The sequence below is a fragment of the Betta splendens genome, chromosome 1 (genome assembly GCF_900634795.4).
Source record: "Betta splendens chromosome 1, fBetSpl5.4, whole genome shotgun sequence".
NCBI lineage: Eukaryota > Metazoa > Chordata > Actinopteri > Anabantiformes > Osphronemidae > Betta > Betta splendens.
Window position 1 is genome coordinate 310,546 of NC_040881.3, and position 15,626 is coordinate 326,171.

Consider the following 15,626-nt stretch of genomic DNA (forward strand, 5'->3'; position numbering starts at 1 on the left):
ACAGTACAGACAGGGTTTAGACAAGCGGTGGTCACAAGGCAGGCTAGGGTCAACTCACGGCAAGGCAGGATCATAGACGAGACAAGAATCAGGGTCAGGAGAAGCAAGGTCATACACGGTTTCAAGATCATGAGTATACACGCTGGATTGCTGGCTAATGCACATAGACAATCTGGCAACTGGTTGGGGTGAGAGGTGGTGCTTAAGTAGTGGCAATTGATGGCTAGATGAGGAACAGGTGTGTGGTCTGGAGCAGGAAGTAAAGCTGGCAGTAACTAATAATGGCTGAGGCAGGAAGTGGCAATAACATAAACCCGGAAATGAACATAAACAATGGTGCAGTGACTGAGTCCATGACACTTACGAGCCGTGACCCAGTCGTTACCCAGCTGCCTGGGACCTGCCGGGGGACTGGTAGCAGCTAAGCTAGGAGGCTCCGCACCGGCTAAAGACTCCTGGCTAGCTGGCCGGTTTTCTAAAGTGCGAAGCCGAGACTCTAAGTCTAACAACCTCGCCTCCAAACCTGCAACTAGCGTACACCTATTACAGATACCATTACCATCACTAAAGGAGGCAGAGGATAAGCTAAACATAAGACACACTAGTGATGGGTCCGGCAACACCGATGCGTCGGCACCTGCGTCGAGCTCTTAGAGCGAAACACTGTGTCGGTGCGCGTATCGCGTTGGGAAAGCACGTGACCGATACAGTTCCTGTATCAGTCACTGCCTGACGCGCCAGACTGTGTTTATGAGGAGGCGCATGTGTCGGGCTGCATCTGCCGAATGGAATCCCTGAGCGTTTGCCGTTCATCGTCAAATTCATCTATAATTCATCTCATATCGATAAATAAGGTTTCTTTTTTGATTTAATTTTCTATTAAAGTGAAAGTGTACTATTAAAATAATTAATTAATTTTAAAAAGTTTTCACTTGATCTGTTTGAATTCAGATTAAATTCCAAAGTGACTCTTTACTAATCATATTATTTTGTGAAGGTTAAATTTCGTATTTGTTCGACAGAACTTTCCTATTTAAACAAAACCACCTCAGTGTGTTGACCCCAGCAACACTTCTAGACCCCAGATTTAAATCACTCTGGTTCCGCAGTTCCTCCAAGTGCAATGAGGCCGTCAGTAGACTGCAGTCAGAACAGCAGCTGTCTACACCCACTTCAGTCATGTTATTCAGCATTATTAGTTTCTTGTTTGGAAATCGCTTACTAAAATGGCAGTGTGTTGTTTCTAGATAACCTTTGGCAAGATCTCCTCATTGCAGTGGGCAGAGAGACCAAATTTGTTTAAAAAAACAAAACAAAAAAAGGCATCTTCATTCACAACATGTTCACTTAGATATTTACGTTATGATACATGTCCCCTTTATCGACTGTATCTAAAAATATAAATTTTAAATGTAACTGAAGATATGAAAAAATACTATATAACATACAATGGCTTAAATTATATTATTGTATATATTAAGTCACAAAATCAGTGTCAGCTGAGTCTGTCAACTAGGTTGCCTGTAGGGACTTTTAATGGCCAGCAGGTGTCAGTATTCAGTGACACAGTATGGGCACAGTATCAATGCAGTTTTGCAATGTGTCGAAACGTTTCATGGCGCCTCATCTACCCATCACTAAGACACGCCGAGCACCGAACAAAGTGAGAGGGAGAGGAAAAAAGTAAATCCATAGCAGGAAAGTAAGCTAGTTGCTACGCTAGCAGAGAAAACACTTACTTGATAACTGTGAAGATTAGCAGGACGTTTAACGTAAAGAAAGGACTGTTCTGCGACTTTTGGCAGTCGCTACTCCAATACTGTTCAGTCTATATATATGTCTCCTCTAGGTGATATTATTATTAGGAAGCAGTCTTTAAATTTTCATTGTCATGCAGATTATACTCAGCTATATTTGTCTTTGGAACCAAATCAAACAGACCAATTATAAAGACAATACAGTAAAGTAAAGATAGAAAAATAAGACAATACAAATACACATGTTTTTTTGTATAAATGTGTATGTGTGTTGAGGGGGGGTTAGTATTTATTTAAAAAAAGGATTAAGTTAACGGGACAAGTTCGTTTGTCCCCATATTTTAAAAGTTATGAATGGTTGCCAAATTTTTAAGAATTTTTCAGTGGATCCCTTTACACTGTACATGATCTTTTCTAAATGTATGTGATGCATGACTTCTTTAATCCAGTGTTTAGATGCTGGTGGTAATGGCTCCTTCCATTTAAATAAAATCGTCCTCCTAGCAAGGAGGGAACAAAAGGCAATCATGTTGGCCTGTGAGCCATTTAAAAGGCCACTCCTAGAGAGCACACAGGCGATAAAGGGAGATGGTTCCAGTGGGATTTTACATATTTTTCATAGGACAACAATATCACAAATAAGTCCAAAACTTATAATTTTATAATTTATATAATTATAATTATAAAATAAACAAATCATTCACTGAGAGGACTCGGACCTCCGAGTCATATAAAAGATTAGTTCATATTGAACGAATCGCTCACAAACAACATTACTACAGGGCTCATGGAAAATTCTGGAACTTACTGACAGAAAAAATACCCCAACATGTGTTACCTCCTTGACAGCATTATTTGGCTCCACATATTTATGAGTCAGCTTTTTACCACATGGAAACCATTAACACCAAATGCCATCTGACCATGACTTATGATCATTTATACAGTAAGTGTGCTTGAGGCTGGCTATCAGCAGCTACTGTCCGGCCTATGCACCCCTGGCTGATTCTACTTAGTGCAAGACATCAGAATAAGGTAAAGAAAATTATGTTGCGCAATGAGATCATGCAGTTATGCAAAGGTCATTAACATATATTGTACAAATAAAGAATACTCAATATATTTACAAATATACAGTATGTTTTGCATTTTTCCAGTAAGTAGATCATTTTGACTTGGGACACTTTATATGTAGATCGACTGCTAAAAACGTGTGGGCACCTATGCTCTAAATTATCACTCCAAGATGTTTTCTGTCCAAAAGTCAATTTATTTATCATCTGTGTGTAAACAACCTGCAGCCAAACAACAAAGGATGCCTGTACTTCCAGAAATAACATGCCAAGGTCCAGCCACTTTAGAGGTAAACACTGCGACCCATTCAGTTTGTGATCTCAAAGAATAATTAAACAACAAAAACATCTTCTACTCTCAAAAAGTCTGAAAACATTTGTAGGAAAAAACAAACAAACCCGGAAGCTGAACCTGGATCAGAGCCTGTGATGGATACATGTTATTGTCAGACTTTTTAAGTCCTTAGTAAAATACTGACTCTCAGGTGGACAGGTGTCCTTAAACGCATACATGTACAAATCTGTGTCCACACCATTAATCAGATCCTAATTCCGACAGAAAGAACAGAAACAGGTAGACATTTACCAGAAAACAATTGTAACTTCATAAAATAAACAGCAAACCGGGGACACTGTGTTTACGTATGATTTTTTTTTTTCACTTATTTACAAGGGAGTTCATGAGTTTATTCAGGAACCCTTTTTAAAATATGAACTTCAAACAGTAAAACTTTGCCCACAAATAAAAGAGTCCTGCTCCCTCCAGGTTGATTTGAAACTGATGCAACATATTTTGCAAACTGTCCTTTTAATGCTTTTGGCACTTTGTTTCACATCAAAGCCAAACTGACACCAAGATACTGCATAAACATACACATTCATAGGACAAAAACCGTTAATACACAAACAGGTGAATGAGCGGCATTACTACACCTGGACGTCCATCTGTTTACATGTAAAAGTCTGAATGCAGCACATTTTGATTTTAATCTGCTGATATGTGTCAGAATACATTGCAGCGTTTATAGCTCATGTTATCAGGACTATTACTGTAACCGATTTTCTGTTCCTCTTGTTTGTTGTTTTAGACTCCACGAAGGAACACAGGCTCAATTCATCTCATCATGCATCATCTGAGATATAAACAGGGTGTTTGTCGCATCATCACATCAAACAAACACTGGGACTGAGAAAAAAATAGTTCTGAAGACATTAGTCGTCTTTTGACTGGTGGATGTCTAAACTGACGACCTGCAGCTCTGTGAGGTTGCTGCTGCTCTGCTGACTGATCACCATCTGCAAACACAAAACATCTGAAATCAGTGAGGGGATGCAACACCTCCCAGTACCAGTGTGTGTATTATTAGAAGTATTAGTGCTGCGTTAGAACTGCTTTATTGTACAGGATGGAGCTGGACCGCAGAGACTGGGATCTGACCAGCGACTGGAGGAAGTGAGGCGAGAAAGACCTGTGGGACTGACAACACAACAGCAAACATTTATTCAAGAACAAAAGTTAAATGTTTGTAACCAATTGGTGGGGGTGACACCTGCCACAATTGCTACAATACTCCTACCACGGTCATGAGACTGAGAATGGCCTGTCTGGGGGAAGGTGTTGAGAACTGTAAGGCTGCCATCGGCCAGTGAAGGTGTTGATGTGGTGTACATCACTGTGTGACCACTGGGATACATCATGTGACTGGCTACTGAGGAAGAGGAGGATGAGGAAGATGGGACGATGGAGGTAGGAAGAATGGCTGCAGGGAGAGAAAGAAAGATTACGGTCAGATGTAAACAGAGCATACATCTGACGGGCTAAAGAAACTTTACCTGTGGCGGAGGCGGGGCTGTGTATGTCTGAGCTGCTCTGATTGGTGGAGGCCTGTTGACTGCTGGGATGAACCTGGAGGGTCTGCAACTGCTGTGAGACTCCACCCCCTAATAATCAGACAAAAACATGATCCATCCATGTCCAATTGGTTTCTTCTGATGGAATCCAAAGCAGTGTCACTTTAGTTCTCTATTTGCAGCTGCATATTGACCTGAGAGGGATGCGCTGGTGGGAAGGCGAAGCAGAGTGGCTGGCTGTGTTGATGAAGTGTGCAGTGTGGCAGCGGGACCTGGGACCACAGGGCCCTGGATGGCTAGAGGCTGTGTCTGCAGCTGGCTGAGGGGAATGGTGTGTGCGCCCTGGGGCAGCGAGGCACCTGTAGAAAACGCAGTATCAAAAACAAGGTCAAGGTTGGTATGAAAAGGTGTCTATTATTGAGATTAAGTGCACTCTCAAAGTCAGACTAGGAGCCAGAAATCCTGTTGACCAACAGGGTCAAATACTTAAGTCACTGATTAAAATGCAAATCAGGTTTTAATAAATGTGTTTTTGGGGATCTTTTTTTGTTGTCTGACTTGAAATAAAGCTATCATTAAAACGATAGACTGATAATTTCTTTTTCAGTGGGCAAACATACAAAATCAGTAGGGGATCAAATCCTTTTTCTGGGTTGCGTAAGGTTTTATGTCGTACATTGTTAAGCATCTTGAGATGATGTTTGTAGTTATTTGGAGCTGCATAAATAAACGATGTGATGATGATAAATGATGGAGTGACAGCTGGTCAAGGCAGCAGCCCTTTCACCACTGATGATTACAGCTCTGTGACAGACCTCTCTGTGATCTACCCATGAACAATACAGGTGCTGTCATAATTAGAATATCATCAAAAAGTTGATTTATTTCACTAATTACGTTTAAAAAGTGAAACTTTTATATTATATTGTTGGGGGAACTCGTGTATAAACTGTTAATAACAGAATTATTATTAAGGTCCCACATGCTAAAACAAAGGAAGTACTGCGGCCTGCATGTAACGTCTTCATCTTGATTGTATTGAGTTGAAACAAAGGGAATTCAGATTTGAGCGCCTAAGCCAGGCGCCAGGCTGGGGAACCATACCTGGCTCCCCCACTGAGACGTCCGGACTCCCTACTGATACAAGCAACAAACGGCGGTGGAACTTGGACGTCAGCCATCCTGATTGGACCACACAATGGGACGTGCGTGACCGAAAACACGGTTATAAAAAGCTGCCGTGACCAAAGACTCTCTCAAAGAAGAGTCCCTTGATCTCTCCACCCCTTGTCCTCTGCAGACCCTTGCTCTTTCTCCCCCTTGTTCTCCTCCTTTTCTCCGTCACCTCAGTCCACCTGAAGCTTCCCCTCTGCCCCCAGCATGCCTGGAGCCTCCACCGCAGCCAGCAGCTTAACCAACATGGACATCATCACAGAGAACGGGCCTGATCACCCATCTACTCGCTCGCACGCAACGCCGGACCTTCTCACTAGGATTGAGCAGTAAGGCAGAGGCATTCTTTAAGTCTGAGCAGAGTAGCACTCTTGGGGGATCAGTAATTGCTTTATTGTTGTGTTGTTTTCTTTTCCTGTTGCTAAACATGCGATCTGATCACTGTGTATTTCCGCAATCACGTGACTATAACGCCGTTATAGCTCTGCGTGAACCTTAGAGGTGCACATTGAAGTGCTGTAATTTGTGATTGTGCTAGCTTAAGCTTGCTTTCTTGTGGTACCGTCAACCACTGGGCACTTCCGCAATCACATGACTATATCTCTGAATATAGCCCCACGTGTTTGTGAGACCGCAAGCCTTATTCACACTAGTCCCACTTCACATTTCTTCACACGCTTCCTTTTCCTGTGAGTGCCAGACACGCGCGCTCCATTCAAAGAGCTCACCGGCACACGTAGCTTCCGAGCAGCTGTGCCATCTTACCACGGTGCTTTCCCTCCACCCAATCCCTATAGTTATATATTTAAGCTAATAACCAAAATTTGTGAATCTAAATTATAAACACAATTGTATTAAGTTCCTCTTGGGTGGAAAAAGTCATGCATTGTGTGCCTTTGTGCCTTTTCTTATCCAACACAGTCGTCATGTGATGGTTAGGTACAATACTGAATATTCTTACACAAACAACTAATCTCCTGTGCTGTCGTACATCAAGTCTAAACATCTGATGTTCCATTTGACTGACTAATAATTTATGATATATGTTTGTCTTTTACACCCGGACTCTGGCTCCATCCTATCTGACTCCCCACCAGACCTAAGGCTGTTAAAGCCAATGCATCTTGTCTTGGAAGCTCGGTGTTCCTTCCTTTGGATAACAAGACATCATGATGCAGAAGTGAGAAAGCAAACATTCTCACTCACAGCAAGATAAGGTGGCACAAACAATTCTATTGGTGCAGAGACATTCCACCAGAAGCAACTTGAAGACTGTGGGCTCTTTGCATCACACCTTCGTGGTGTGTGCACTGATCTCCCCAGCTGGTTTTTGGTTTGTTTATGTGCACAATCAACATCCATGCTTTTTATTTGCTTTCCATTATTTTTATTTTCTTTTTATTATTTCAATAAATCACACAAAAGGACAACTCTCTCATCTGCCTTTTTATGGGAAATTTCCACCACAGCCAGTGAATAAGACGCCACGCCCCAGAGTCCTCATCGACTACAGACCCGTGGCTCTGACCTCTCACATCATGAAAGCTTTTGAGAGGCTGATCCTGGACTCCCTGGGTTCTCTGGTCAAACCCTCAGTCAACCCCCTCCAGTTTGCATATCAACCCCAACTAATGGATGATGCCATCATACATCTGCTTCATTGCACCTACAACCACCTAGACAAGCTTGGTGCCTCAGTAAGGATCATGTTCTTTGTGTCACAGAGTACCAGGGAGAGGTGGACAGCTTTGTGAACTGGTGTGGAAAGAACCACCTCCAACTAAACATCAGTAAAACCAAGCTGATGATTGACTTTAGGAAATCTGGGAGTCCTGTCACCCCTCTCACTATTAAAAATGAAGGTGTGGCGGTCGTGACAGAGTACAAATACCTGGGAGTGTACTAGGACAATAAACTGTACTGGAAAAAGAACTCCTCAGCTCTGTACAAGAAGGCTTAGAGCAGGATGTACTTCCTGGGGAGGCTCAGGTTCTTTAACGTCTGCAGCTCCATGCTGAGGATGTTCTATGAGTCTGTGGTGGCCAGTGTAGTGTTTTACACTGTGGTCTGACAGACAGTAACAGACTGGACAAAGTGATCAGGAGGGCTGGTTCTGTTCTGGGGTTTGAGCTGGACCCCCTACATGCTGTAGCTGAGAGGAGGATGCTGGTCCAACTCCTCTCTATCCTAAACAACACCTCCCACCCCCTACACAGTGTGCTGGCTGGAAAGAGGAGCACCTTCAGCCAGAGGCTGATCAGTATTAGGTGGTCCACAAAACGCCACCAGAGATCCTTCCTACCGGTGCCATCAGTCTGTACAACTCCTCCTGTCTGTAAGGGTTAATCTTCATCCATGCAATAACATGTATAATAAAACTTTAGCTAGTAATTAGATGTAATTAGACAATAGTAATTAGACTTGATGTGAGTGAGAACTCAGAACAAAAGTCAGGACAAAAAGGACTGGACTGCTCCTGAGTGCTCCAAAGTTATGTTCTCTGAATCCATTCTTTGTATTGGTATTAAGTAATATTCTAATTTTCTGAGATACTGAATTTAGGGTTTTCATTAGTTGTCAGTTATAATCCTGACTAAATCCTCATTAAAGAAAGAAATATTTGAAATATAGCAGTCTGTGTGTAATAAATGAATATACAATTTTCACTTTTTCAATTGATGAAATAAATAAACTTTCTGATGATATTGTAATTATATGACGAGCACCAAAATGAAAAATTCTGTACATATACATAAATTATGTCATAGTAAAGGCTAGCTACTCCTTTTTCTGGTCACGATGGAGGTCCCTAATGTCTCATGTCCCCCCCATGTCTGTCTAATAACACACTTACTGAGGCGAGATGAAAACCTGCTCACCTACCTACCTGGCATCAGGGTGAAGCCTCCAGCAAGCACAACACTTTCAGGTGTCTTCAGCACTGTTCCGTTGGTGGTGTTGGAGGAGGATGGTCGTGGTTGCCAAGAAGATGCACTAGTCTGCACCTGCATGGACACTGAGGACGAAGATGTGGAGGATGAGGAAGGTGTGGGCTGTGTGGATCCAGGCAGGTTAGACGCAGTAAAGCCTGCTTTGGTCAGATCCTGCTGGCACACAGGCAAAAGACAGGTTTAAGACTAAAACTTGACTAAATATTTACTCAGTAACTCAAGTTTATATGAACTGACTGACTCACCAGCCTGTAAAAGACAGAATCCATATTCTGACCTAAAACCCATTATGTAAAAATATAGTCTTCACCAAATCACAATCTAGTTTACTTATAAAATGATTTAAAATAACAACAAGGCTAACCAAAGTGCTGTGTACAAGACATAGCAAAACACTAATACAATAATACATACAACATACAATACAATAAAAAAACAAATAAGACAGAAAACAAGCAATTGCAGTAAAAAGTCAACTTCTTAAACTGTGTTAAAAGGCAAAAAAAAAGTGTTTTAGGGAGTAATATGAAAGCAGGAAGTGAGTTGGCCTGTGCAGTGGACGCCATAGTTTGGGGCCAGCAACTAAAAAAGCATGATCACCTCTCAATTTTCTTTTTGTCTTAGGGACAACAAGAAAGGACTGATCTGCTGACCTGAGGGAGTGAGATGGTACATACGGGTGAAGCAGGTCAGACAGATACTGTGGAGTAAGGTCATTTAAGATCTTAAAAACAAATAAAGGTCAATATGAAAACGAACTGGGGGCCAGTATAAAGCAGCTAATATGGAGGTAACATGGACAGTCATACTTTCGGGAACCAATTAGAAGACGAGCTGCACCATTTTGCACCAGCTGCAGACGAGACAATAGGGACTGGCTAATCCCATCATAATGTGTGTTACAATAGTCAAGCCGTGATGTAATGAAAGCATGGATTAATATTTTGAAATCATGTGCAGACATTATGAGCTTTACTTTAGCTAGTTGCCTCTCTAAAGTACTAAAATAGAATGTTAATGAATTGAGAGGCAACAGAGAAAACTTCTCAAACATGCTGTGAAGTTCTGCCCCTGCTTCTGAATCCTCTACACCTGAACCTTAGCATCCCCAATTCTCTTACCTTGTTGACCTCTGAGCAGCCATCAGACTCAGACACCTGGTAGGTGAGGTCAGTCTCTTCAAAGCCTGTGGCGCTCATCCTCTGGTCCGAGGATGGGTCAGAGCGAGGTGGTGAGTCTGGAGAGTTGAGGCAAGTCTGAATGAGAGCCTTCCCTGTCTCCGAGGTTATCATCGGCTGTAGCTTTCTGGTGGCAAAGGTGTACACGTGACCCGTCTCACTGGCAACCAGCAGCAGCACCTGGGTTCCAGTCAGCGTGGAGAGCTCATAGGCCTGTGAGGGGAAACACTTAGAGTGATTATAGGATTCTCTGAGTGTGAGGTGTGAGTCTCTGAGGAGTGACAAGAGGAACATACAGACCATATTTTTGATTTACTCTTTATAATTATTATTATTATCTCATTCGGGTGTACACAGGTGAGCAGCAGCATTCTACGCGAGCTGACCTGGCTTAGTAATTTCTCTACTGTAAGATGGTTTCTCAAAGTAATCACACAGATGTCCACAGGGCGGTCCGGACCACCAGAACTAAAGAATCCTGACCCCATGACCCTCTAGTTACATGTCAAGCGTGTGTTCCCTGTACCTTCTTCATAATTCCGGTCTTTCGCTTGCTGAACGTGGTGTACCGTCTCAGTTTGTTGTCTATAAACTCCATCTTGATCTTCACTCTTCCTCGCGTTTTTTTACCGGGTTTAGCCCCGGGCACTCCGGGACTGACCCCGCTGTAAACCCCGCTCAAGCCCGCGGAGCTGGGCGCCGCTTGATGTCCGACCTCCCTCTCGCTGCGCTCCCTCTTCACCCCTCTTCTGTCTCCACCGGAACCCGCTGTGTCCTCGTCATCACCGGAGTCCGAGTCCTGGTCGGAACCGCTATAAACCATTTCGGTGCTGTAGTGTAGGTTCTCAAACTGGCCTCCGTCGGTACTGGATGCGGTATTTAATACTGTTCCGGCGGTGTTCACCGGGGGGATACTCAATCCGTTTCCGTTACCCGCTCGCCTGGCTCCGGTTCTAGTGCCCATTCCGGTGCCGTTGCCTGCCAGCATTTCCCTCTCCGGGCCTGAAATGTGTTCTTCCCAGCGGGCTAAAGCCAGCAGCGCGGACACTAAGACTAAGAGGGCTTTCAGAGGTACCTGTTCGGGCTCAAGCAGCTAACCGCGCAGCTAACTGAGCTAACCAGCTCGCGGTTACTTTAGCAACAAGTTTACCTTATCTGTCCATCATAAGCCTATATAAATCACCGAGGGCTATGGCCAGGCCACCGGAGACATTTGGCGACGAAACATGGAATCATGGTAGGTGATAATTTGAAGATGTTTCAGCCAAAATCAGAGAATTAAGTTAAAAAGTTATTTTCCTGTACAAATCAGTTAGGCCCAGCCCCCGAATCACTCCGCGCCACATAAGGAAACGGAAAGCGGTATCCTGCCACATCCATCCGCTGCATAGCGTAGTTCTGGACAATGAAAGGTCTGTGTTTACATGTGAAATTCAGATGTCTTACAACAATACATACTACTCGACCTGCTGTTTTAAGAGTACGCCCGAGCTTCGAGCACCTGCGCAGTGGTACCTTGTTCAGCGGGACACTAAGCGGAACTACTTTCACCCTATAAAGATAGGGTTTCCTTTTATGGCCCGGTCGCTCCTTATATGGTCAACGACTTGCTCCATACAGGACTACACACGGAAAACTAAAAAGACTACAAAAACAGCAAAAAGATGAGGAAAAGATGATCATTATGATTTAGTTTCATCTTAATGTAACATTAACTCAGAGAAAGGAACAGCAGAAGATAGTTTTTAAAGCAGTTCAGTGATACAATATTAGGTCTGTGGAAAAGCTGGATGTTCTGTATGATTACAACAACAAACAACAACATACAAAAAGTAACCAAGGCCAAGGGGGATTTAAAAGAAATTCTAAAACATTATAGTAATAACCGGCGGCACTGTGGTGCAGTGGGTAGCACTGTCGCCTCACAGCAAGAAGGTGGGTTTGATTCCCAGGGCCGACCGGGTGCCTTTCTGTGTGGAGTTTGCATGTTCTCTACGTGTTCGCGTGGGTTCTCTTCAGGTACTCCCGCTTCCTCCCACGGTCCAAAAACATGCCTTAGGTTCATTTAGCTCTCTATATTGCCTGTAGGTGTGAGTGTGTGTGTGAATGGGTGGTTGTCTGTGTGTGTTGCCCTTCGATGGACTGGGACCTGTCCAGGGTGTACCCTCCTCTCGCCCTTAAATGGCTGGGATAGGCTCCAGCACCCCTGCAACCCTGCATGAGGGATTCAATTCAATTTTATTTATATAGCGCCAAATCACAACAAAGTTATTTCAAGGCACTTTACAAAGTAAGGTTTAAAACCTCACACAACTAAACCCAACAAATCCCACATACAGCAAGCATTTAATTTGACAGCAACAGTGGAGAGGAAAAACTCCCTCTCTAACGAGGAAGAAACCTCCAGCAGAACCAGACTGGATGTGGGCGGCCATCTGCCTCAAACGGTTGGGGTGAGAGGATAGAGAGATAGAAAAGCACAGCAACAAGCAACAACAAGCAACAACAGAGCACAGGCAGTACGGTTGGACCAGAGATTGGATAGAGGCAGGATGGTTGGATCCGCAGCTGCCCATCACAGACACCAAACCTTGAGTCCTATGATACCTGTAGGTGAGGACAGAGAGGGAGAGAGAGTGGGGGGGAGAGAGAGAGAGAGAGAGAGAGAGAGGGAGAGAAGCACAACTACTGGAGAGAAAGAGACAAGGTTAGTTAAACATGGGACAATGATGGGAGGTTATTGGACAGAGGAGGTAGAAGGAACCAGAGGAGCTCAGTGTATAAATTAAGTCCCCCAGCAGTCTATGTCTATTGCAGCTTAAGTAAGAGATGGTTCCTGTGACTAACAATCATTGCCAGTGACCTGAACCATCTCTAACTATAAGCTTTATCAAAAAGGAAGGTTTTAAGCCTAATCTTAAAGGTGGAGAGTGTGTCAGCTTCTCGAACCTAAAGATGGAGCTGGTTCCAAAGGAGAGGAGCTTGGTAGCTAAAAGCTCTGCCCCCCGTTCTACATTTAAACACTCTAGGAACCACAAGTGGCCCAGCACTCTGATAACGAAGCGTTCTGCTGGGAGCATAAGGAACTATGAGGTCTTTAAGATAAGAAGGAGCTTTATCATTGAGTACTTTGTAGGTGAGTAGGAGAATTTTAAATTCTATTCTACATTTTACAGGCAGCCAGTGCAGAGAAGCTAATGTAGGAGAAATGTGATCTCTCTTTCTAAGTCCTGTCAGAACTCTGGCTGCAGCATTTTGAATAAGCTGTAGGCTTTTTAAGGAGCTGTTAGGACATCCTATGAGTAAGGAGTTACAGTAGTCCAGCCTAGAGGTAACAAATGCATGGATCAGTTTCTCTGCATCGCTCTGAGAGAGGATGCTTCTGAACCCTGTGGTACTCCATAGCTTATCCTTGTGCATGTGGAGAATTCCTCATTAACATGAACAAACTGGAATCTGTTCAACAAATAGGATTTAAACCATCCCAATGCTGTTCCATTAATCCCGATTTTATGTTCTAGTGTCTGCAATAGAATGTTATGATCAATTGTATCAAATGCAGCACTAAGATCTAACAGGACAAGGACAGAAACTAGACCATTGTCCGAAGCTAATAGAAGATCATTAGTGACTCTAACCAGAGCTGTTTCTGTGCTATGATGTTTTCTAAATCCTGACTGAAAATCTTCGTACAGGTTATTCCCACTCAGGTGGTCAGATAATTGTTTAGCCACAATTTTTTCCAGAATCTTCGAAATAAAGGGTAAATTTGAAATGGGCCTGTAGTTGGCTAGTTGTCCAGGGTCCAGGGTTGGTTTTTTCAATAGAGGTTTGACCACAGCCACCTTAAAAGCCTGTAGTACATAGCCTAGTTGTAAAGATTGGTTGATTTGATTTAATATGAACGAGCTGATAAAAGGTAGAACTTCTTTGAGTAATCTGGTTGGGATTGGATCTAAAAGACAAGTGGACGACTTGGAAGAGTTAATTATTGATCTTAACTCCATATGAGTTATGGGGAGGAAGCTGTCTAGGTAAGACAGAGGATTTAATAAATTTAAAGTTGATGGATCTAGACAGTGCTTCCTGTCGTTTGGAAGAAGTCGCTGCTGAGTGTTTTTTCTAATGATGATAATTTTATTAGTAAAGTAGTTCATAAAGTCATTGCTGCTGAGATTTAAGGGGATAGTAGACTCAATACAGCTATGACTCTTTGTCAGCCTGGGTACAGTGCTGAAAAGAAACCTGGGGTTGTTTTTGTTTTCCTCAATTAGGGAGGAATAATATGTTTTTCTAGCAGCACAAAGTGCTTTTTTATATTTCATTAGACTGTTCTTCCATGCAATGCAGTTTACATTTATTTTGTTGGAACGCCACTGTCTTTCTAGTTGTTTGGTCCTTTGCTTTAGGCTGCAGATCTCTGAGTTATACCACGGAGCTAACCTCCTCTGATTCACTGTCTTCTTCAGAGGAGCCACTGTGTCTAATCGAATCTGGCAACAGTGTTGTCAGAAAACATTCGAACATCTGCTATAGTAACATTTCTTTCCAGCTATTGTAGGGTCAATTGTGCTAAATTCAAAAGTTAATAAAAAATGGTCAGATAACAGAGGGTTTTGAGGAAGAACTATTAAATTATCAATTTCAACCCCATATGTCAGGACAAGATCGAGGGTGTGGTTAAAACGACGAGTGGGTTCATTTACCTGCTGTGTAAAACCAATAGTGTCTATTAAGGAGTTAAAAGCAGTGCTGAGACAGTTGCTGTCAACATGTACATGAATGTTAAAGTCTCCCACTACAAAGACTTTATCTGTGCTAAGAACTAAGTCAGATAAGAATTCAGAGAATTCAGTTAAGAACTCTGAATATGGAGCAGGAGGACGGTAAACAATACGAAACACAACTGGTTTCTGAGTTTTAGAGTCTGAGTAAGAAAGGCTTAGAGTGAGGCTCTCAAATGAGTTATAACTATGTTTAGGTTTAAGAGTAATTAATAAATCTGATTTATAAATGGCTGCTACTCCTCCACCTCTACCTGTACTTCTATGAACATGATAGTTGATGTGACTCATTGAGTCGACTCATTTAAAGTAACATATTCATCCTGCTGCAGCCAGGTTTCAGTGAGACAGAACAGATCTATGTGATGGTCACTTATCAAGTCATTCATTAACAAGGATTTAGATGAGAGAGCTCTGATATTTAATAAACCACACTTTATTAGCTTACTGTTACTTTGTTCCGTAAGAGGAACTGGTAAGTCACTCCTCTTTGATTTGTGTGTGACTTGTATAGTTTAGGTGGTCGGGGAGCAGACACAGTCTCTATGCGATAACTAAGACTAAGAGTGGGTCGCGGCTGTAGAGAACATGCAGAGAGGCGTGTAAGACTGCGACTCTGCGTCCTGGGCTTCACTCTGAGTTCTCACGGAGTGGGGAGGCTAAGCAACATGGCCATGTTACTAGAGAGCAGAGAGGCTCCGTTCAACGTGGGATGGACGCCGTCTCTTCTAATCAGCCCAGGTTTTCCCCAAGAAGTGTTCCAATTAGCCACAAAGCCCACACCGTTTGCAGGACACCATCCAGACAACCAGCGGTGGAGCGATGACAGCCGGCTATACATGTCATCGCTGGTCACATT

General features: G+C 43.0%; 1 protein-coding gene and 1 long non-coding RNA gene across 5 annotated transcripts; one reads left to right on the forward strand and one right to left on the reverse strand.

The window, feature by feature from the left end:
- Positions 1 to 3,006: 3,006 nt before the first annotated feature.
- Positions 3,007 to 11,316, reverse strand: LOC114857604 (serum response factor-like). Of its 4 annotated transcripts, none has more exons than XM_029154243.3 (8): positions 10,510 to 11,312; positions 9,927 to 10,196; positions 8,742 to 8,961; positions 4,876 to 5,040; positions 4,664 to 4,771; positions 4,408 to 4,590; positions 4,234 to 4,307; positions 3,007 to 4,126 (listed from the first exon to the last, which is right to left on the reverse strand). In XM_029154243.3, the coding sequence occupies exons 1-8, from the start codon at positions 10,969 to 10,971 to the stop codon at positions 4,043 to 4,045; spliced, it is 1,566 nt and encodes a 521-aa protein (XP_029010076.1). In that variant the 5' UTR covers positions 10,972 to 11,312; the 3' UTR covers positions 3,007 to 4,042. The 4 variants fall into 4 exon arrangements, 3 of the variants coding, with proteins under 3 accessions (XP_029010076.1, XP_029010084.1, XP_029010093.1); XM_029154251.3 differs by having other exon boundaries at positions 8,742 to 8,958; positions 10,510 to 11,309; XR_003786248.3 differs by having other exon boundaries at positions 4,060 to 4,126; positions 8,738 to 8,961; positions 10,510 to 11,316.
- LOC129604421 (uncharacterized) lies at positions 5,876 to 8,480 on the forward strand. The gene is made up of 2 exons (XR_008695264.1): positions 5,876 to 6,183; positions 6,952 to 8,480. It is a non-coding gene; the product is annotated as an uncharacterized LOC129604421 (long non-coding RNA).
- Positions 11,317 to 15,626: the final 4,310 nt, after the last annotated feature.